This window comes from Leptinotarsa decemlineata, unplaced genomic scaffold, assembly GCF_025532065.1.
Source record: "Leptinotarsa decemlineata unplaced genomic scaffold, Ldec_3_MD MMD2_tig00026361_RagTag_RagTag, whole genome shotgun sequence".
In the NCBI taxonomy this organism is placed as follows: Eukaryota; Metazoa; Arthropoda; class Insecta; order Coleoptera; family Chrysomelidae; genus Leptinotarsa; species Leptinotarsa decemlineata.
In genome coordinates, this window is record NW_027412704.1 from 2,616,219 (window position 1) to 2,639,355 (window position 23,137).

At 37.7% G+C, this 23,137-nt stretch overlaps 3 protein-coding genes across 5 annotated transcripts in view; 1 reads left to right on the plus strand and 2 right to left on the minus strand.

The window, feature by feature from the left end:
* LOC111517552 (endoglucanase) overlaps positions 1 to 23,137 on the minus strand; it is a 28,262-nt gene that overhangs the window by 4,053 nt on the left and 1,072 nt on the right. Inside the window, exons 1-2 of one of the 3 annotated variants that reach the window (XM_023173747.2) lie at positions 3,239 to 3,389; positions 1,320 to 2,099 (exon numbers count right to left, since the gene is read on the minus strand). The exons of 1 other annotated variant lie outside the window; for it this stretch is intronic. In XM_023173747.2, the coding sequence (XP_023029515.2) occupies positions 1,423 to 2,099; positions 3,239 to 3,275 (714 nt within the window). In that variant the 5' untranslated portion in view covers positions 3,276 to 3,389 and the 3' untranslated portion in view covers positions 1,320 to 1,422. Of the gene's footprint in view, positions 1 to 1,319; positions 2,100 to 3,238; positions 3,390 to 23,137 lie in introns of those variants that run through there. One more of the 3 variants, XM_074184928.1, reaches the window with a different exon arrangement.
* Positions 4,165 to 5,988, minus strand: LOC111517551 (endoglucanase). Its single transcript, XM_023173746.2, has 2 exons — positions 5,831 to 5,988; positions 4,165 to 4,952 (listed from the first exon to the last, which is right to left on the minus strand). The coding sequence occupies exons 1-2, from the start codon at positions 5,865 to 5,867 to the stop codon at positions 4,276 to 4,278; spliced, it is 714 nt and encodes a 237-aa protein (XP_023029514.2). The 5' UTR covers positions 5,868 to 5,988; the 3' UTR covers positions 4,165 to 4,275.
* LOC111517550 (cystathionine beta-synthase) lies at positions 7,300 to 22,621 on the plus strand. Its single transcript, XM_023173744.2, has 10 exons — positions 7,300 to 7,488; positions 11,411 to 11,520; positions 11,609 to 11,776; positions 14,013 to 14,194; positions 18,195 to 18,281; positions 19,891 to 20,176; positions 21,641 to 21,818; positions 21,889 to 22,023; positions 22,157 to 22,344; positions 22,402 to 22,621. Exons 1-10 carry the CDS (start codon positions 7,364 to 7,366, stop codon positions 22,482 to 22,484), a joined length of 1,542 nt encoding a protein of 513 aa, XP_023029512.2. The 5' UTR covers positions 7,300 to 7,363; the 3' UTR covers positions 22,485 to 22,621.

The window sequence follows — 23,137 nt, forward strand, 5'->3', positions numbered from 1 at the left end:
CTGTATATGTCAGGAATATGAAACGAGTCTTCGTATCTTTGCGGGAATCGGCAGATTCACAAAGTTTATTTACAAGATATCGTTTTTTTCTACAATAATTCAGAAAGAAAATGTATCTTCCTTCTTTTATTGGTTTTGGAGCAGACACGGGAAGAACATCGCAATTTTGCGGATTTGAAAGAAGGTTTCGAAGTATTCCTGAATCGACAACTGATTTATCTCAAGGAGATAATCAATTATCTACTGTCGTATGATTTATGTAGGAATTACTCGAAACTTTCAAATTGAAGTTTACTTTGTCGAAGAACTCGGACATCTCAAAAGCCACATTTCATCTCAGGTATGAACAAACTTCTTGTGTTTTATTGATACGACCTTCTTGCTTGCAAGAAATTATGTTCAGACATATATGAATTTGTAGGCCTTCATTTTCCATTTGCTTGTTCGTTGCTAACTGAACATCTCCCCAACTGATCAATCTCCCCAACTTTGAGAATAGCGGTTGGCGAATCTCCACTCCACTGTTAGTAGCGACATAAGAGCGGATGATTGTAAGCCTCATGTCTCAAAGAACGTAATATCATTCCTTTTTATCGTTCATTTGGGTCTGAACGGGACGCATTAACATCACAGGAAGAGCACTACCAAAACTGTCACCGCTACTGCGTAACCCACTACATCTAGCTATAAAGTACCTACTTTTACTTAGTATCAATCATATTAGTTTAGTGTATTGTGTTGAAATTTTAAAACCTTTGCTACCTTTGAGCAACTGTAAACCGATGGTATGCATACTAGAGGGTAGATAATTCATCAGTTGAATTAGACAACGAGGAAATCATTGTGATAAAATCCTTCATTTTAATATCATTTATTTTTCCTTGTGAATGAATCAAATTTTGTAGATTGGTCACGAAAGTTAGAACTGGCCATCTTCGTTACAATTTTTCTTTACCTTCTATTATTGTTAAAAAAATAACTGTCTTTCTTTATATTTGCCAACGCTCTCTTTCCCATAATAATCATCAATAAAATATTCGCAAATTAATTTACTCCTTCCTTCTTTCTTTATACCCACTCCCGTCTCCACTGTTGGAAAGCTGGTGGGGCATTTGTGGAGGTAATAACTTCCATGAGTTAGGACAGCACTTTTGGTGTTTAGTGGAAGAACATTTCAGTGGAGTTATTGTATCCAAATGAAATGAACTCCTCCCTACATTCCTGTTCATTAGCTCACAAAAATGGAGTGTACCATTCATGTGAGAAATAGAGGCTTATTATTATCATTTTCATCTCAATAACAGACAGTGAGACTGACATACATTTTTTGGCTACTTGTTTATTGTTTATAATTTTTTTTGTCAAAATTTAATTAACGAACATATGACAAAATCTATTTTGACTCCACAACTATCCAAGCTACTACTTCAAGTTGCAATGACTTATATCAACGAGCTCCTTTGGGCACTCTACCTGCACAAAGGTGACATTGGGAACAGGAACTGATTCCATGAACTCAAATCTGAAACGACACCCATCCTGGAGCTGCCAAGGAAGCTGGTCACACTCAGCTTCAGTATCGACTCCTCCGTATCTTTTACCCCAGCCATCAGGAGGAGCGTTCCACTGGGAAATGCATCCGTTGTTGATTCCAACGCCCGCTCCTGGAAAAGCAAGATCAAACTGGTTGACAACCAAGTCGGCTCCAGTATTGGTTATCTGCACCAGCATTTTCTTGTGGGACAGCGCTCCTATGAAGGAAAGAAGTACGCAGCCGCAGCACAGTTTGTAGTCTGCCTTCCCTGTGAAAGATGCCGCTGTAAATCCGTAGGCAAGGGTTGAGTTCACCACGAAGGGTTGTTGGTTGGTACACATATAAGAGGGACCACCTCCGCAGTTGGACATTGCTTCCGGGTCGATGACAGTGTCGCCATCAATTGCGCAGGAGGTAACAGGGTCGGCGGAGATGTTCCTGAGGTTGCCCCTCCAAGAGCATGATGGTTTGCAGCAGTCCCAATATCCTGTAGTGATGCCAGTTCCGCTTAAGCCTCCTGGTACAGGAATGATGTCTGGGGAGTATTCCCCGGTGCTTGAAGCAACTGAAAAAATTATAAGAGAAGGTGTTGTAATCCGAAGCCCAAATAGTTCACAAATTTTACCGATGCCGGTGAATTTCACAAATATAACAAAAAAACTGGATCGAAGCGCGAAAAGAATAGAAATCCAAACATTCACCCCTCTCAAAGGTCCGGTAAAGCAGAATCTGGCAAATATATGTAACTGTGTATGTCGTAAAGTAACTACTTCCCAAGCTACATATCACACATTCGAACGATCTACTACAATGATGTTTTGGAGAATTACTCTTCGGTGCAAGACAGATTTGACTAAGACAGCAGGTCGCCCTAAACTCAACTGATTTCAGTGAGGTTTTGCTGTTGAAGCAGCAGCTGCAACAATGTTTTGCTTGAAGAATCGTCCAGAAATATTTGTTAAATTCAATGTCCTCGTGACATTGAACCAAACCAGTTTGATCTTCCTCTTGAAGATGATCACTTGGTGATCCAAACACGTGTCGAGGTGTTGAAATAACGGTTTGGTGTTGGAGAAGAAACTCCAGTAGTATTCATTACTACACCCTGTCCCTGTTGGAAGACCCTGTGCATTCGAATTGAAAAGGGGATTTTTTTCAAAAGTGATTAGGATGGAAAAAGTTTCCCTCATTTTTCGTATGAGGATGAATGAATACAAAGCCATAATGAAGTTTTTTTCTCAAGTATGGATAGTTGTTTTCGTTGAAGAAATGTGTAATTTATATCAAAAACAAACAGCTGTTCAACGGAAAAACATATTTTTCAACATGATTCAGAACGATGGAAAAAATATTACGGAGAATTCATACGGGGGTATTTACTGGACAGCGATGTGAAGAAGAATGAACAGAGAAACAGAAGAATTATAAAAGAAATCAAAAATCAATACTGTCATTTTTCTAGGTGAAAATAACGATGAATAACTTCAATTCAAATGTTCTAGAAATTTCATTCGAGGAATATCTTCCTTCCTGAATAAAAGTTTATTGAATATGTTTACTATTTCAATGAGAATGGAAGCAATTAAGACTCTAATCCAGTCTTGCTTGCCCCAAAATTTTCTATACCTCAGCCTCTAATTAAAATTGTGTTACTTCTATGAGTACCAAGTACTAAGCACGTTTTTTATTCTTATAAACACTTACCGCAGGCCAATAAAATGAGTGCTAAAGCAGTTTCCATGTTGAACTCGTCAGATATGACTTCTAGAAAATTCGTTCGTGATATCTTTTTATCTATATCCACTTGAGAAAACTCAAGAAAAGAACAAATAAAATAATCAGGTGAATTTTTTGCGTAGCTTATATACAGGGTCGAAGTTGATTACCTGGTCTATCCGATACTGAAAATTTCGATGTAGTTAGAATCTTCGTGAATTTAGGATTTTTCAGAAAAGAATTGATTCAATGTTTATTGTACCTTCCTATTGATACAGATACTCTATTTGATTGAAGTTTCCGAAAGTTTGAAGTGAAACTAGCCTCAAAACTTCTCCACTTCAAAAAAGGATGGAAGGATACCTGTTGCTTTCAGTTATGTCCCTTATGAAATGTTCCTCAATATCGTAACAAGCCTATCGACCAGGAAGTTTAGTTCTACCGTTTTGTGTTGTTGGCATGTTGTGAGTTATCAGGAAAGAAATTGGAAATACTGGTATCCACACTTAGTCTTCCTGTAGACAACAAATAAGCATGACGACATGTTTTGAAACACTGTTCTGTAATGTTGGAAAATATAACTACAACGTCATGTTCAGAATGGATACACTTCAATTTATGAGTTCAAAATTCACAACAAAACACTCCGAAGTATCATAGCGTCGCTTGTGATGTCACGTTCGAGTAAACTGCATTTAAACACTAGAAGCCATTTCAGAAATATGAAGTGACTATTCATGTGAGAAATAGAGGCGATTATTATGATTATTATCTCAATAACAGACAGACAGACTGACATACATTTCCAGTACACTACAATCTCAATAACAGACAGACAGACGGGCATATAATTTTATATTAGTTGCTTCCCATTTGTATACATTTTTTCATGGCAGAAAAAGAATGAACCAAGGTTTGATAAACTCCATTTTATTTACAATTCATCATTAAAACACATGAGATAAATGTCAACTGTTACCAAATTCCATTGAAGCTTCTCATCGACTCCACAACAATCCAAGCTACTACTTCAAGTTACAATGAGATCTGTCGACGATCTCTTTCGGGCACTCTACCTGCACAAAGTTGACACTGGGATTAGAAACTGATTCCATGAACTCAAATCTGAAGCGACAGCCATCCTGGAGCTGCCGAGGAAGCTGGTCACACTCAGCTTCAGTGTCGACTCCTCCGTATCTTTTACCCCAGCCATCAGGAGGAGCATTCCACTGGGAAATGCATCCGTTGTTGATTCCCACTCCTCCTCCTGGAAGAGCAAGATCGAACTGGTTGGCAACAGCGTCGGCTCCAGTATTGGTCACCTGCACTACCATTTTCTTGTGGGATAGCACTCCTGTGAAGGAAAGAAGTACGCAGCCGCAGCACAGCTGGTAGTCGGCCTTCCCTGTAAAAGAGGCACCTGCGAATCCGTAGGCGAGGGTTGAGTTCACCACGAAGGGTTGTTGGTTGGAGCACATATAAGAGGGACCACCTCCGCAGTTGGACATTGCTCCCGGGTCGAGGACAGTGTCGCCATCGATTGCGCAGGAGGTAACGGGGTCGGCGGAGGTGTTTCTGAGGTTTTCCCTCCAAGAGCATGATGGCTTGCAGCAGTCCCAATATCTTGTAGTGATGCCAGTCCCGCTCAAGCCTCCGGGTACGGGAATGATGTCTGGGGAGTCTTCCCCGGTGCTTGAAGCAACTGAAAAATAATGGCAGGTTTCATAATCCTGCCCAAATAGTTCACAAAGTTCACCGCTGCTGATAAATTTCGCGAATATATCAAAAAAATTGGAGTGAAGCACGAACAAAATAGAAATCCAAACATACACCTCTCTCAAAGGTTCTATAAAGCAGAACCTGGCAAATATATGTCGTAAAGTAATTATACTTTCCTGGCTAAAACCTTGGGAAATTGGATTATGTCACACATTCAAACCATCTACTACAAACACGTTTTGAACAATTACTCTTCAGTGCAAGACAGATCTAGGCAAGACAGCAGGTCGCCCCAGTTGACGAAAAAGAAGCATCAGCAAGATGTTTTCCGCGAGGAAACACAAATGTATGTCAAATATTATTCATTAAATGTACATTCATATTGAAAAGGGAATATTTTTCAAGAGAGATTAGTTTCTATAGGTAAAAAACTTGAAGATGGAGAAATAGAAAGCCATATATTATATTAAAAACGGACAGTTGGTTAACGGTTTTTTTCAACAGGATTCATAGTATGGAAAAAATGTCGAGGATAATTTATGGGGAGGTATTTACTGGACATGGATGTGAAGAAGAATGAACAAGAACAATTATACAAGGGATCAAAAATCAATACTGCCGTTCTTATAAATGAAAATATCAATAATAATTTCAATTCGGTGTTCTAGCAATTTCATTTGTCTGAACAGAAGGTTTATTGAATATGTTTACTTTTTCCTTGAAGATGAAAGCAATCAAGATTCTGATTCAATCTTGCTTGCCCCAAACTTTCCTATATCTCAGCATCGAATAAAAATTATGTTGCTACAGTGGATACTTATAAAAGTACTGAGCAAAGTTTTGATTCATGAAATCACTCACCACAAGCAAATAAAATGAATGCCAAAGCAGTTACCATGTTGAACGTGACAGATATGACTTCTAGAAAACTGGTTCGTGATTACTTTTTATCTGTAACCACTTGAGAAAACTCAAAAAAAGAAAAAATAATCTAGCAAATTTGTGCGTAGGAGTACAGGGTCGAAATTGTTTATCTAGCTCATCCTATAACGAAAATTTCGATGATATACAAACATGATACTCGTACTACGGGTAAATTAGAATGAGGAATATTTCTGAAAGAAGAGTATTTTTCATTTGAAGTCAAGTTAGATAATGCCTGATGAAACTAATGGAACAGCAGACATCTTGATTGTTGTAAGCATCTTTGTAAATCTACAATTTTGCAAAAAGGCATTGATTCAATATTTTTTGTACTTTTGTATGAACCCAGATACACTCTTTGATTTCATTTTAAAAAAGTTTGAAGTGAAACTAGCCTGAAAACATCTTTCTCACTTCAACACAAGACGCAAGACAATATTCAACGGGAATATTGCCCAGTACTCAGCTTTACTTTCGTGGAACATCACTTTGAAGTAAGTATTCACCTGAATTAGTTGATTATAAACCAGTAATATCTTGGTCGAAGATAAAATTTTGAGGTTAGGTTTCATCTCTCGTATCTTTCACCCTTGTTATTTATTTATTCATTTATAATAAATTGAACAGGCGAAGGCCTATTATTGAGAGTATACAGTAATAGAATTGGGTGCATTGAGGCGGAATGTGACATTTGATCTAGACATATATCGGGGGACATCAAAATTAATTTGGGACACTAGAGTTGGTGAGTCTATGTCACCATTAACCAGTTTATGGCTGTAAATGAGACCCGCAGTTTTTCGTCTTTTTCTCAATGTTACAAAATTAAATTCAGAAGACAAATGTATTCATAATTTCTAACCGGATAGTTTCCATGTTTCTTATAATATACAATCTTGAGTAATTTCATCTGAACACCTCTCAAAGCATCGAAGTATTTTGTTTGATTATCCGGAAAGTTTGACTCTTTCAGATTGTGAGTCAAAACGTTTCTTGACTTCCTTGCTCATTATACAATGTTTAAGTATTAAGGGCATTTCCATTCCCAATCGTTCCAAATTTGTTTAATGAAAATGGAGAAGTAGAAATCCAAAACGTTTCATCTGAAAACTAACCTCTCTTAAAAAATATATCCCTTTCGAGTTAGAAATAGTTGAATTCACAGATGGTTTTTGCTGCCTATGTTTTGCTTTCATTACTAATGAATTTGGCCGTCAGAAATGATTCTTCAATTTTATTCGCTTGATATAATGTCGGCAATTTTATAAATGTTCATCAGAATTTCAACTCTTAAGTCTCATGGTTAGTGGCTCAACCTATATGTATTCCGTACTGTCTGCTCTGTGTATATGAAATCTTGCGTTGATTTGACCCGCAAACCCCGTTATAAATAACATGTAAGATCTCATTATGGTCAACAAGCCAGTATATTTCTGTCGCTTTTACTGTTGACACACAATTAATAACATCATGGCTTCTACATATGTTTTCCGTTCTCCATTGAACGACAAAGTATGTGCTCCTGACAAACCGTTGATGTGCACTTGGGTCAAAAATGCTGATAAAGATTCTTCGCCACACACGACGCAAGATTGGTGAGTCCTGGTGAACTTTATTGAAAACATGTAGTATAAACAAATTAACTGTTACGAATGTTAGATTAGAAAAACAACATCAAAGTCTCGTAAATATTTGGACAATTTTTATTGGTCACTAAGTATTTTTACGTTTTTTAGTTACCGATTTTTTCCATATTTTTTCCTAATTCTGAGATGTATAAAATAGGATATAATCTTCTTGTTTTTGTGTCACTTCCAGTATTGATTCTTCCAATAAATTGTATTACTCATTAAGGGGAAAACCTCTGTAAATTCCACCATGCAGTGGTCCATCGAAGGAATATGGTCCTTTGACCTGATTTTCAACTATGCCTAAACCTTTTTTCAATTATTTGCTTTGTGAATCAACTTCTCTGACACAATAGGGTTTTTCCGTCGAGTAACCGTGGCAATTGCTTCCATTTATTATTGAATATTGAATTACCCCAAACAAATCTCATTTCAGAAAATTTGATCCTCAAGTAAAACGAGAAAAAGAAAATAAAAATCAAAGATTATGACGTAAATGGTTCAGAATCTTGATACATTTCCAAAAGGACTCCAGTTTCTCCAGACCTCATTCTCATATATTTCCTTTCTCTGGAGACATGGAGGATGGGTCTTCTACAAGAAAGCATTCACACTGAAAGAAAATAAGCACCTATTGAAGATACTTCATCTTCAGCAAAACAAAAATATTCATTTCCGATACATGTTTTACCAACCAAGTTTGCATAATGAAGGTCATCAAATGAACGTTATCATATGCGTGTTACTAATGCATTCTCAATATTGTTTTTGTTATGTCGTTACTGAATGTTACTTCCTATTTATATACTGATGACTAATTGTTATGATACCTATCATCTGCTAGTTTTCTACCTGTAATCATCACGTGAAGGAGTGAACAAGAACTCTTGGAAATAGGACCTTTGCCACTGTTCATTGACCTCAATCCACATTTTTCGATTTCTAAACTATCGAAAGCATCTGATAACCTGTTGTCAACCGTTCTCAACAATTTCAAGCACTTCTAATTTATTCTGTGGCCGGTATTGATAGCTTGTTGAGCAACACTGAACTCCTTGGGCTATGAGTCCGAATATGTGGAATATGTTCCTTGTATCAAGTTATCACACTGAGTTCAGTTTGACCAACATACTTTTTATCGCAACCTGATAGCTTATTTCGTGAATCCAAACTTTTTCTTCTCGTCGTTTTGTCCATGGGGGTTGCCCAACACTTGTCCGAGGTACGAGCAGTTTTGAAGGCAACTTTTATGTTCAATTTTGAAAAAGTACGAGTACGAGGGGGTCTCAGAAGTATCCGACCCAACAAAAAAAACACAAAAATCTCCTCTTGCAGCTCTATGCACTTTTCCCAGCGACGTTCAAAAACCGATGCCGTGACTTTGCCTGCATATGAAACGGTCTTTGCCTTCTTTGGAGCTGATTCTCCCTTTTGAATCCACTGTTTTGATTGTTCTTTTATCTCGGGTCTAAATTAATGGACCCATGTTTCAAACATGGTTATGAAACGACGCAAGAATTCTGCTTAGTTGCTGTGAAACTCAGCTAAACACCTAATTGGATTATTTTCACGACAATGTTTCTGCTCGTGTGTGAGCAAAAGCGGCACCTTTTTTGCACACAGCTTCCTCACGTCCAGATTTTTGAAATGCCTACTAAGTCTGCTAGCTCCTCACTTCAATAGGTTGACCACTGCGATGCTCGTCTTGGAAGTTCGTACGACCTCGTTAAAACTCTACTACCCTCCACTACACTTTTTTTGTAACTAACGTAGACGTTAGTTACAAATAAAAGTGGTAAAAAACATAGAAATTTTAAATTCTCTTTTCTTCAATATGACGAATTTTCTTAATTTTTACAAATCCACCGAAAGCGTTCACTATTGATGGCTACCAAACAAATATTAAACAACGCAGCGTCTTCAAATTCGAAACAAATACTTTTTATATTGTGTACTTTCTAATACAGTAATATTTTCCAAACAACTACCGCCATCTCTAGGTCAGGCAGGGTACTTCTCAGACCATCCTGGTATAGTCTATCCATTCCCAATTGGAACGGCAATAAAAATAAGAGCACTACGATGGGCAAATGGGAAATGTATATACTACCAGTGCTTTTTTGTTCAAAGCGTCCCTGGTACATTCATAAATATTTCTGGCCTGTGGCCCCTAGTCGCCCAGATAGTTAGTAAACGTGAGGAGTTGTAGTTGAGTAGTGTAGTTGAGGAGTAAAGGCTCGGCTCGCTGGACTGGCTGAATACTAATTTTTTGTCCGTTTCACAATATTTCTTTATCAGTACCGTGTGTTCGTGGGGTTAGGTGAGGTAGTGAATGGTTTTGCAAACCGATTTTTGAAAACTTCTTCTAGAGATCAATTACCCTAACACCAAACTGATATTTTTGCACTCGACGCGCGTTTCGCTAACAAGGTTAGCATCTTCAGGAGAAGCAAATTGATACTGAATCTAAAGACAAGGGTTAGCTGTTTAGATACCTAAAGTTTTTTGGTCCGATGCGGACTTTGTTAAATGATGATTTTCCTAATTGATTTTTCGGTAATTGACTAGTGGAACCATTAACTGCAAATTAATTTGTCAACAATGCTGTCGTGCTTGACAATATAAAGCGAGTGGTGAATGAAGTAGGTAATAGTGATGTGTGGAAGAACTGTGTGGCCCACGTTATAAAAGAAGAGAACAAATATTATGTGCAAAGTTCCATAAATCCGATCGTTATTCAACCCGATGATGATTCCACCTCATCCGAATATAGCGAAGAAGAATTTTGATTTTTCTAGCAATTTTATTGGCCTCTATTATTTTGTCAATATATGTTTTACGAGAATTCGGTGTGATTATTTGTGTATTTGTACTTTAGAGTTTTCGACGCGGAAATCAACTACCTTGAATTTCGAAGTTTTTCATAGTTACCCATGGTGGAAAAATTCAGTTGAGATAACTTTTTCACGGGGTGATCAATTGCTATGATTGTAAGAATAAGTAACTGAAAAACTACCACTGAAAAATAATATGCCGACGCCTATGTCGAGGCGGGAATTCCTTCTCTGTGCTGTTCCAATTCGTATTGGAAATACTATACTAAACAACGCAGCATCTTCAAACTTGAAACATATGCTCTATATATTGTGTACTTTCTAGTACAGTGATATTTTCCAAACAACTACCCCCGTTTCTAGGTCAGACAGGGTACTTCTGGAACCACCCTGGTAATTCGCTGGTATATTTTGGTTCATAAAGACGAATTTATATTTGTTTGATATTAAGGTGTTGGTGCGCCCAAATGGATATAAAAGCTCTTATTCAGTTGTAGCTGAGTATGCTAACTCAACAAGATCATGAAGAGATAATGAAAGATTTTCTTCACTGACGTGAAGATGGTATTTCGGGCCGTAGGCTGTGAAGAAAACCAACACACACAGACAGGTAGGTACCTGAACGAAAATTCTAACCACCAGCCACAACAAACGAGAGGGGGTGATCAAATCGTTGGTTGAGAGGGCACAACGTATCTGTTAACCTGAGAGTCTTCCTGAGAAACTCAATCACCTGAGAAATGCCTTCAAAGGAAATGACTACATCGAAGTAGAAATCAAGCGGTCCATACCACCCAGGAGAGTAATCCCAACTAGGTTGGGATTGGGAGGACCCGATTGGGAGAATTTCAGAGAAACACGACGTGCAACCAATATTTAGGCTAACGAAAACTGTCAGAGAGTGTCTTAGGTTAGCTAAGGACTCCAGCGAGCTTTTAGCAACACCCAAGATATACCGGATTCCTTGTAGCTGCGGGTGGCTCTACATTGGAACCACGAAAAAGTTTTCAGCATTCATTTCTATTATCACTGTTGTATCACATGATATTTCGCAGGAAACGGACCACTCCAAAACTTGCTCCAAATGCACTAGCCACCATTGGACATACCCCCATGATCAAGCTCAACAAAATTCCCCAGTCTGCTGGATTGAAATGTGATGTCTGTAAGTATGATTGTGTTGAAGCTACAACTGTTGGACGGGTGTTTCCGAAATATCTTCAGTCAGTACGTAAGTTTCACCAATATTTCAGATGTTAAATGTGAATTTTTCAATCCTGGTGGATCAGTGAAAGATCGTATGGCTTTACGAATTGTTGAAGATGCGGAAAAGCAAGGTATTTTGAAGCCTGGCTCCACTATTATCGAGCCTTCTTCAGGAAACACTGGAGTTGGATTAGCAATGGTAGCAGCTATCAAAGGTAAATGATGATAATAGTTATAACTGATTTTATTGACAGGGTACAACAGGTGTACACGAACTAGAAATGTATGAAAAAACACATGACATTGTCTTTTTCTTGTTAAAAGGCGCAATCAGAATCTGCTTTTTCCAGATCAGCACGATCCTGGCTCAAATCAACTTTAAGGAAAATAAGTTCGCTGGAAAGTGAAGTATTTTTAAGCTTTTTCGGAATTTTGTAAGCGATAGTACAATACAATACAATACAAATATCTTTATTGCTTAAAATGATAACTTCACAATGATATTGGAGTCGTCAATGGTAAAAAATATGAAATGTATATAAACATTAGTACAACAGTATTACAAAATTCAATGAATCAGAAATGTTATTATAGTGTCGGGAGATACTATTCGAGATATTATAGGATAGGCTAAATGACATTTATATCTGGTTATTTTCACGTGGAATAAAAAGGTATTCATATAATACCCACACGAAAGTTTCCTTGAATTTCTATTCAAAATGTATCTTATTCAAATTTATTTTTTCAAGTTGTTATATCCCCACTTCAAAATTAGCGAATTGCGAAACCTTAAGGGTTGATCAAGATTTTTCGTGCGTTCAGTTAGTTTGAGAACATTGTCTTTGCTGCATAGCAACAATTTCAAAGGAAATAATAGTTTAACAATTTCCAGATATTCTTTTTCATTTTCTAGATATGTTTTGTTAAGTTCGTGAACTATTTTCATTTTCTTTTTCGGATAGCTCTTGAAATGATCTAAAATAGTCAAATGCTTTGAGTAGTGAAGAAGTCTTCATAAATTAGATGATAATTATCAACCAAAATATCTTACCGTGTACCAGAAAAAATCTTTCACGAAACTTTGATGCTTGATTTGATGATAGATTTAAAAATTATTCTTTTTCCGATTGGCATCAAACGTCATCATCGGTCATAGAAATGATATTTTTGATGCCTAGGCATTGAAATTTCTATGGATTGAAAATGATTTTAATGCCTAGACATAGGGGTTGAAAATATTTTTCAAATGCCTTGACGTTATTTTTTTTAAATCTTGCACTGCATAAAAACTCGATTAGAAAATTATTGAAATAAAGAAAACAAAGTTACTGTAAGTAAATTTTTGTGGAAAATATAAATAAAGGCAAATACTCATAGAAAGGCCGACAAAATTCAGAATTTCATTATAAATTCAACTCTATTGCTAATTAAACTTAATCACAGAACATAACATAGTACATAAGACAGAACTCAACAAAAATGTAAGTTAAGTTGTGATATTTATCGTGATGTGCGAACTATTTTTGGGCATTACTCCACTGGCTCAATAATCTGTTTTGCCTTTTTAATCATGGTATTATTATTTTTATTCTTTTGTAAAGTACTGATTCAACCAACAGTATTTTGTTTTTGATACCCGAAAAATTTTTCTCACTAACATTTGTTTTTACAGCTGTAGAGTATCAATATAACCTTTAGCTATTGTTGGTGATCTCCAACCCCCATGTCTTTTCAACGTGGTTATATCTGCCTCAGAGTCCACTAACAACGTAGTAGATCTACAAAAATGCCCAGTAAATGCGTGTGGGTATGGTAATTTTGAAATTATGCAATTTATTTGTAATTTTTCCAAATGTATGGATACCAAGCCGATTTTTGGGTGCCTTACTATTAGTATATTCAAGAATACTTATGTCAAAGTGATCTTCATGGAAATAAAGTTGAGCACTGGGCAATATTCTCGTGAATTACGTTTTGCAAATTTGAGCCACATATTTTCTGTTGTTTTTTTGTACGAAACGAGCACGAATAATTTGTTCGGAGTTTTTATTGATGTATTAGTACACTGAGGGGCTGGACGCCACTGATACACATTTGAATTCATATTTAATGAGAGTTATCACCAAATTTATTGAAGAGCTGCTAGTGCTCACATGTAGTCTACTCGAACGTAACGTCACAAGCGACGCCATGTCACAGTATTCATTTCATACCTAACTTTTATTTTCTGCAGATATATGATATACGTTGTAATTATACTATACTTCCCAATATTATAGAACGGTATTTCAAAATCTGTCATCATGTTCATTGTAGTTTTTGGGGAATTGGACTTTCATAAAATCATTCTCCCTATACATATAAATGCATGCATTAAAACAAAATGATATGGGGATTTTCACAACATATTAGTAACGATAATTTTTGATTGATCGATTATGTTTCAAGGCTACAGGTGTATCATTTGCATCGCTGAAAAAATATCTCTGGAGAAGGAATACGTCATGAGAGCTCTTGGTGCCGAAGTTGTACGAACACCATCGTCAGCGAACTCATTTTCACCCGATGGTATGTTTGGAATGGTCCACAGACTCAGTAAACAGATACCCAATGCAGTAATTTTTGATCAGGTACACCAAATGAATCTAGACATAGACACTTATTATGTTACTAGAAACCACGAATTTTTCACATTTGATCTTATATCAATCGTTCAGAGATTGAGAAATCATTTACAAGTGGGAAAGTTTTCTCTCAATGAAAAAGTTCATTTGATTCTAGAAAAATATTCCATTTAGACAATGATAATTGGAAAATTATACTTCGCTATAAATTATGCCGAAACATTGTTGATTGATGTGGTTATCTTCAATCTTGCCTCACTGTACCCACCGCCATCTGGCCAGAGTTTTCAACTCATGGCTGGACGCAGAGCAGCCGATTCCGGATTGGTTTGTCGAGGGGCGGACCGTTCTCATCCCCAAAAGCGGAGATTTGTCGATTCCTAAGAATTACAGACCGTGTTATAAGTTGTTTACAAGCATCTTATACACACGAATACTCACCGCAGTTGACCGAGTGTTCGAACGGATATATGAGCGGAGAGGGTCGAAGAGAGAAGTTGCTGGATGTAAAGAGAACCTGTTCATCGATAGATGTGTATCGCAGGACTCGATACAATATAAGCGTAACCTCTCTATGGCCTGGATCATCGATTACCGTAAGGCATTTGATACAATTTCGCATGAGCTCATCTTGCATTTGCTCAGATGCCTTGCGGTACCCGACAAAATAGTGAGATGCATTGAACAACTGATACCACTTTGGCGAACTCGCTTTACCATAACATCTGGTCAAGCAAGAGTCCAAAAAGGGTGGGTCACTTTCAGAAGGGGTGTATTTCAGGGTGATTCCCTCGGTCCCCTTCTCTTCTGCATCTCACTATTGCCATTATCCGTTGCGCTCAGAAACACTCGAGGGTATAACTGTGGCACCCCAGGAAACCGGAGGCACAAGGTCACCCATTTGTTTTATATGCATGATCTTAAACTTTATGCCTCTGGAGAGAAGGATCTCCATCAGTCCTTGAGGGTGGTGGAAGAGTACACGAATGCTATCGGTATGAAATTCGGGATAGACAAATGTTCAATGGTCCATCTCAAAAGAGGACGATGCTGGGACTACGGAGACGATGTGCAGCTCGTAGTTGGAAGCATCTTACACCATCTGGATGCCGGAGAGACGTATACTTACCTTGGGGTAGAACAACGCCACTCACAACAGGTATCAGCAGTGAAAAACTCTCTCCGCGGCAAGTATCAGCACAAACTTCGACAGATCTGGTCATCGGAACTGTCGGGGAAAAACAAAGTTGCTGCAACAAATATGCTTGCCGTTCCAATCTTACTCTACTCGTTTGGAGTAGTGAAGTGGATTCAGGAGGAGCTGTATCAACTCGACGTAAAGACCCGAAAAATGATGCATCTCTATAGGAGTTTGCATCCCAAATCGTCCGTTCCATGGTTGTACAATAGGGAGGCCGTAGACTTTTGAGTTTGGAGTGTCTGCATGACAGAATGGTGCTGGAGACAGCCTGTAAAGTCGTCAGGAGTTCGTATCCCCTTCTCTGTATGGTCCGTGACCATGAGAGAGCAGGAATTGGAGCATTTTTCTTTAGGGCAGCTGCCCGAGCAGCTGATGAACTCGGTATAGTTTTCGACACTGAACGAGGTGACCACAACTCTGTCATCGAGTTGGAACCTGTTCAGCAAAAAGTTCAGATAAAAGCCGCAGAGATCACCTTACTTCTGCGGAAACACAAGGATAAGCCAATGCATGGGGTCTTCTTCAATAACATTGGAGACCTTGGCTTATCAAAACGCCTGACCTTCGCTTTTCTCAGGTTGAGTGGGTTGAAGTCGGAAACTGAGGGGTTCATCATGGCTTGCCAGGATGGTGTCTTCAACAGCTTAGTCTACCGGGTATAGAGGTTCCTGACACAAGGTGTAGGGCCTGCCGCGAGGCGCCCGAGACTCTAATGCACTTGCTATCAGCATGTCCAGCATATACGGTCTCGGCCTATATCCATCGACATAACGTGGTCCTAAGAGTGCTATATTACCATTTACGTAACTCTTACGGTATTGACGAGACACCGGTGTTGCCCTACGCTCCGTTGTGGGGAACGAGAAGTGCCGAATTTATTAAAACTATTCGTTCCCCACCCTCAGGCTCATACAAGCTAATAAGCCTGATGTAGTCCTTCTCGACCACCAGAACAAAACGATATTTGTCGTGGAGTTTTCAGCTCCTAGCGAGACGAATATCGTCAGAAAAGAGGAGGAAAAGCGGATAAAATATCGAGATTTTCTCTTTGAACTCCGCAGACTCTATCCAGATCACTCTGTCAAGATGATTGTTCTGATTATTGGAGTCCTTGGTGGAATGATGTCCTCTCTACTCTCGAATCTCAAGATCATACCGGCTTGCCGCACTAAGGTAGGAATCTTAGCCGCACAGATGCAGAAGGTTGTCATTCTTGGCTCACTGCGCTTGATCAGGGCACATGATTTTCGGGCCCAATGATCACTTACCCCACGATGTGGGGAGTAGTCATTGGTTGATAATGCTGGCGCGCCCTCCCGAATGTATCGGGGCTTCGGGGGATAGGGCCTGACCAGCGCACACTACGGTGAAAAAAAATAAAATAAAATAATAATAATAATCGCCTTTATTACAGTTAAAAACCATTCACAGGGTCAACTAAGTATGTTAAAAAAGTAATATATATCCTTATAATTACAAAGTCACACTTTGAGAAGATGAATAACAAAATTATAATATAATAAAATAATATAAAAAAACTATATCATGAATTTAAAAATTCTCCATGAAATACTGAGATGCAATGTCAACAATATATTCTAGGGAATCAAAATTGATACCACACAAATTTGAAATTAAATTGAAAGTATTGCGAATGCTAAAGATAGGTGACTTGAGATACAAATTGGTTCTAGTCAGTCGGCTGTAAAAAGTTTTTGTACTTCTAGTTCTAAGATGAAGCACACAGAAATTTATAAGAGATAACACCTTCATAGCATCCACTGGAATACATTCATCAGGAGAGATACCATAAGATTTGAAGTAAATAAACTTTGGGAAACGACGTTGAACTTTTTCAATTAATGTATTATAACAATTGTAGAATGGAGACCTTGAAACAGAGCCATATTCTAATTTTGACCTTACGTAGGTTACATAAATAATAAATAAAGCAGATATGTTTGAAAAAGATCTACAATTGCGAACTATAAAGCTTCAATGTTTCATTTACTTTCGATTTAATCAAGTGTCGATCTAATCAATACTTGCACATATTGTCAAAAACAACATTTCAATGGACAGTCAGTCAGGTCAAAAATTGTGAGATCGTCCTGCAGCTATCTTTGAAATAAATTCAAAATGAGTAGAATGAATACGCTGTCTGTTGGAAAAATAGGGTGGATTTTCATTTTCTGAGTCGCAAAGAAAACAAATCTGGTGAATACAGTGGCTGAGGCATGACTACAGTGTTGTTTTTTGCCAAAAAATTGCGAAGAAGCAATTATTATTATCTTGATGAAAAAGCCATGTTTTTCTACAATACACACTGCTTTCTCCATATTTCTCCTCGCATAACGTACTTGGCGTTTCCATTGAGACCACTGGACTATGGTTTCGATGTCATAATTATATACCCATAATTTGTCACCAATTATGACCATTTTGTGCAAATCTGGATCGCCGTTGGTATCATTCAACAATTTCTGAGCGATGCCTATGCGACGGTTTTTTTTTTGGTCAAAATACATCAATTTGCCACTTGGTAACATTTTTTTGACTCAGAGTACTATCACCTTATGCCACTGTCAACATTTCAGGTATTTTTGAGTACTTATTTCCATCTTTTACACAAAGTTTGTTGCAAATTCTTTGATCCATCGAATCGAATGTAAGTAGCCCGCGAAACTTGAACATTTATCTTATTTTTTGAACATCCCACATCCTTATAACATGATATTGATTTACCGAATAATCGAAACGTGATGTAGGTACTACCTGAATTTCTCAGAAAATCTTCTTTTTCAGTTTTCCAATCCTGGTAATCCATTGACACATTATGATACTACATCCGAAGAAATATATGAAGAATGCGATGGACAAGTGGCTATGATAGTAAGTATGCCCTGATTAATTCAACATTAGAATGAGAAGAAACTTCTCACTGATAACCATGAAGATTTTGCTGCACAAATATTAAAAAAAAGGAATAATTATTATACAATTTCTACAATATAAATTTAATTCGAGACTCGTTATACTACATTACTACAAGGTAGCGTCATCAGTTGAATGGATAAATAAAACTGTTGTGCACTGCTTTACATAACAATAGGTAATTACGAAAATGAATTAGGTAAATGATGAATTTTGGTAAAACAGGTAATCTATAAATGTTCATTATTGGTATTTTCATGCCAAAACTCAGTTATCTAAATGATTACATCTGGCAAAACAGGTGAATCTCGAAAAAACAATTATAATACAATAGTACTTCTAGAAAAACAGGTAATTTATGAATATGTTAATTATTGGCATTCTATGCCAACACTTAATTAGATAAATGATTAGGTAGATTTCGAAAAACCAATTATAATACAATATTACCTTCAGGAAAACAGGAAATTCATGAATATGCTTATTATTTGCATTTTAGGCAGAGACCTGACGAAACAGGTAAATTTCAAAAAACCAATTATAATACAATATTATTATAAGGAAAACAGCTAATTTATAAATATGTATGTTAATTATTAGCATTTCATGCCAAAACTAAATTATATAAGTTACTGGATCTGGCAAAACAGTCCATCTTGATACAAAAAAAAGGATGAGGGAATCTTCCTTTTTTTTTGTATCAAGATGGAGTGGTAGAAAGCCAAAAACTTTCTTTCCCAAAAATTCGTCACTCCTAAAAATATAACCCCTTCAATTCAAACAAAAAAACAATTACAATACGATTTTATTTCTAGGACAACAGGTAATTCATTACAAAATCTGTTTGAAATCTGTTTTTCCGTTAACCAGCTGTTGCACCCCTACAAACGACAACCCTTAGAAGTCCAAACTTGTTCGAGCTAAAGACTAACGAGGTCTTACCTTTTAACGTGTGATTCGTAACACGGGTTGGACGATAGCAAGTGAAAATCGATCGTTCAGCCTGGAGTTTGAACCACCGATCAAGTTCACCAATGGTGAAGGTCATTCAAAAGAAAAATTCTTTGTTTGCAGCTTTTATTTTTGCCCTGTATGTAATACAGGCTGTATGTTGTCCATGTTGAAATCATAGTTGTTCTGTAAAAGGTGACATGCATAGGTGGAATTGGTTTTCTTCGGTTCAAAACTTCTTTCTTGATTGCAGAAATTTTGCTAACCAAATAACTTGAAACGTTAAAAATATCATGAAATATCGAGACAGTAAGTAGCGTATATCATCTGGAATAACGTTTGCTCAGAAGCATAACTTGGAAAATTATTACACGCATTTTCATCGATGTAGGGAGGATATATGTCTCCAGAAAGGAGAAGTTATAACATAAATTCAAAGTTTTATGATTCTAATTACATATCTTGAAATTATTGAGTTCCAAAAATTACCTGTCACAAATATTGATTTTGAGTAGATAATCGTTTTCAAATGTATTTCAACAAAAAGACCTTCAACTAATACTTTCAAATTCACTTTAGTGAGACCCTCAAATCCTCAAATACTTTACTTTTTTAGGTTATGGGAGCAGGTACCGGTGGTACCGTATGTGGCATCGGCAGGAAATTCAAGGAAATATCCCCATCTACAAAAATCGTATGCGCCGACCCTTACGGTTCCATTTTTGCTCAGCCAGAAGACCTGAACAAAACCGACGTGACTTTCTGGGAAGTCGAAGGTATGGGTTATGAATTTATACCGACAGTTTTGGATCGATCTGTGGTCGATCAGTGGATCAAAGTACCCGACAGCGAAGCCCTGCCAATGGCCAGGAGGCTAATCAAAGAGGAAGGATTGCTAGTGGGTACGTATCATTTTTCACGTCCTCTATGTTAATACCAATATGGTCCACAGGACTTCACAATGGAAATTATTTAGATTGTTTATATGAATGTATAATCATCACTCCTCTCATACCCCCACATACGACTGAGAGGAATGATATTTAAACTGGCTAACCCAATAACCATTGAAGGCTATCCGGATATTATTGGGTTAGCCAGTTCATTTATCATTTCTCTCAGTCATTTGGGGGTGTGAGGGAACTAATGGTCAGATGATTTAGAACCTCAAGTTCTAAAATACACAAAATGGAGAAGGTACATTGTTCATATGCAGTTTGTAAGGATGCATTTTTATTTGTCTATCCATTTGGCATTGTTGACACGTATGCTGCTGTGAATATGTCGATCAGAATTGTGTGCTGGTGCATGTATGTCATTCTTAAGCAGGGCGAACACGGAAACATGACGGGACATGGGCTGTCCTTTGACTCCTTCGCACACTACGGCACTGCGAGATGCCGCATCCTGTTCCCTCGCCTTCCTGCTCGGTTCCTCTTGTTATTTCCCCTCCTGTATTTAATAACTCGATACTAGTATTGTTTACGGTGACTTCCTTATCAGATTGTGACATCTTATCCGGTGAGGAGGATATTGTAATTACAACTTCAACATCGTAGTATAATTCATTGGAGAAACAAAACTAGAGAGGGTATTGTTGGATAACATATATTTTTATAGCGACAATCTAGACGGCTGAAGGAAAGAAGTGTGAATATCTTGTTGTGCCTTTGCAGAGCACTAAAATCCAATGCCATGCATGCGCCGTGTGGAGGAAAGGAGCAGGGGTGGGAGGACGGCTTGGGACAGGCACAGAAAGTTTTCGCTCGTGTTAGATCTTGTTAGATCATACATACAGTCTCCAAAATCTGTTCCTCTACAGAAAATGTTGATATCATCTTCATCTGCATAAGCTAATACATTACAAAGCCGAGAACAGTCACAAATATCACAAAAAACACAGATGGGATTGCTGAGGTACTCCCAAAGTCCTGGATACGATTTAGGTCTACAAGTCATTGACAGCACCTATTTGGGTTCTATTTTGAAGATATAAGAAGAGTTGACTTTCTTGATTACATTGCTACTATTAAGTTAGAATATAGTTTTTATATGATTTTCAGGTTTCTAATGGCATTAGCTTTCTCGCATCTTTTGTCAATAGTCAAAATTTTTAAGACCTTCCAGTCAAACTATTGTTTGTAAACCTTTATTGCTCTGAGAAGTATGTCATATTGAGTGTGGAGGTGAGGAACTATTTCGTTGTTAATACTCAAGAACAAAGGTTCCAATACTGATACTCACTTCGATAACCAGGCAGTTGTTTCCAAAAAGTTTGTCATGAATTTACTGTCACAGGTTTTCAATGTGTCTGACTAACAAAAATCAGGTTGAAAACATTTCCTGAAAAATTTGTTTGGTTACAGGCGCTAGTTCTGGGGCCATGATGGTGGCAGCTTTAAAAGCGGCAAAAGATTTACCAGCAGGGCATAAAGTAGTAGTCATTTTACCCGACGGTATCAGAAACTACTTGACCAAGTTCGTTTGTGATCAATGGATGGAAGCACGAGGTCTTGCACCAGCTGTGAATACAAACAACCATTGGTGAGTGCTGTGGCAGTTCTGTTATTTTTCTGTTATTAACAAAAACATGCATTGAAACTTCTCATTTCAGGTGGTGGGATTTGAATGTTTGTTCGTTGAAGTTGGCACCATTGCAGACAACAACCATGGATGCTACTTACGAGAGGGTGTTGAGCATGCTAAAGAAGGGAGGAGTCGACCAGATCCCAGCATTAGGCCCGAATGGGTAAAGTTGTTCTATAATCGAACATTCAATTTCCTGTGATGTAATCTCCTTTGAATTGCTTTGCACTCAATTTCCTCCGCCTACAATGAAACTAAAATATGCTTTGCTTTACATTGAATTGTTTCCATTTCAGAGGAGTGGTTGGAGTTGTCACAATGCAAAATATAGTGAACAAGGTGATATCTGGAAATCTACAGGCCAACGATTCCGTCGACAGGTGCATTGACAGGCTTTATCCCAAGGTTTTGAAATCTGCAAACCTTGGACTTGTATCGAGGGTTCTGGAGAAGGAGCCTTACGTTATGATCTTGGACGTTGAAGGTATTATTACACAATAATCGAACTGACAAATAATGAGATAACTCTCTCCTATTGTAGGTACTGGCCCATCGAAAATCAATAGACCTGTGGGTATAGTAACAGCAATTGATTTGCTCGACTTCATTCAGAAGAAAGCATGAACATCTACTAATTCATTCATGTACTGGATTATATGTAGTGTACTTGAGATATATCCCTTCTTTTCTGTAGTGATTACTGTAATTACAAAAATGTTCGATACTTTCCATTAAAACCGATATATTATTGTGAGTTTCAATCAATGAGTTCTCCTTGTTGAGAATACTGGTTAATACATTGAGAGAATTAACTCCAGTGATCGTAAATTCGATGTTTTTGGGATCTGATATGACCCAGTTGCCCACTTACAGTGAAAGCTGCAGAGTAAGTTAGAAGACGAATCTCGTTGATAGATCGATGTTAAAGCTTTGCTTTGCAACTAACTGCCTTTGGAAGCCCCGTTCATTAATAATATTTGTGGTTTGACTCTCGCGTCTGATCGCGTTTTCTTGGGGGAAGGTGTCACCGTTTCTTACCCTTCCAAATTGTTTTATACGAATCTCTGAATTACCGAATAGATTTTCACTGAAAGGAAGAAGAAAGGAATTCACAGCAATGTTCATAAGAGAAACGAAACCTGTGGGTTGAGCTACCCGGGCGCATCCCCCAGGTGGCAGGGGACTGATGGTCCTGCCCGGGAAACCAATGTGGCCTTACGGACGGGGCGAAACCTCGTTGTAATCAGCCTACCTCTGTTTATGCGGGGCTCTGCCAG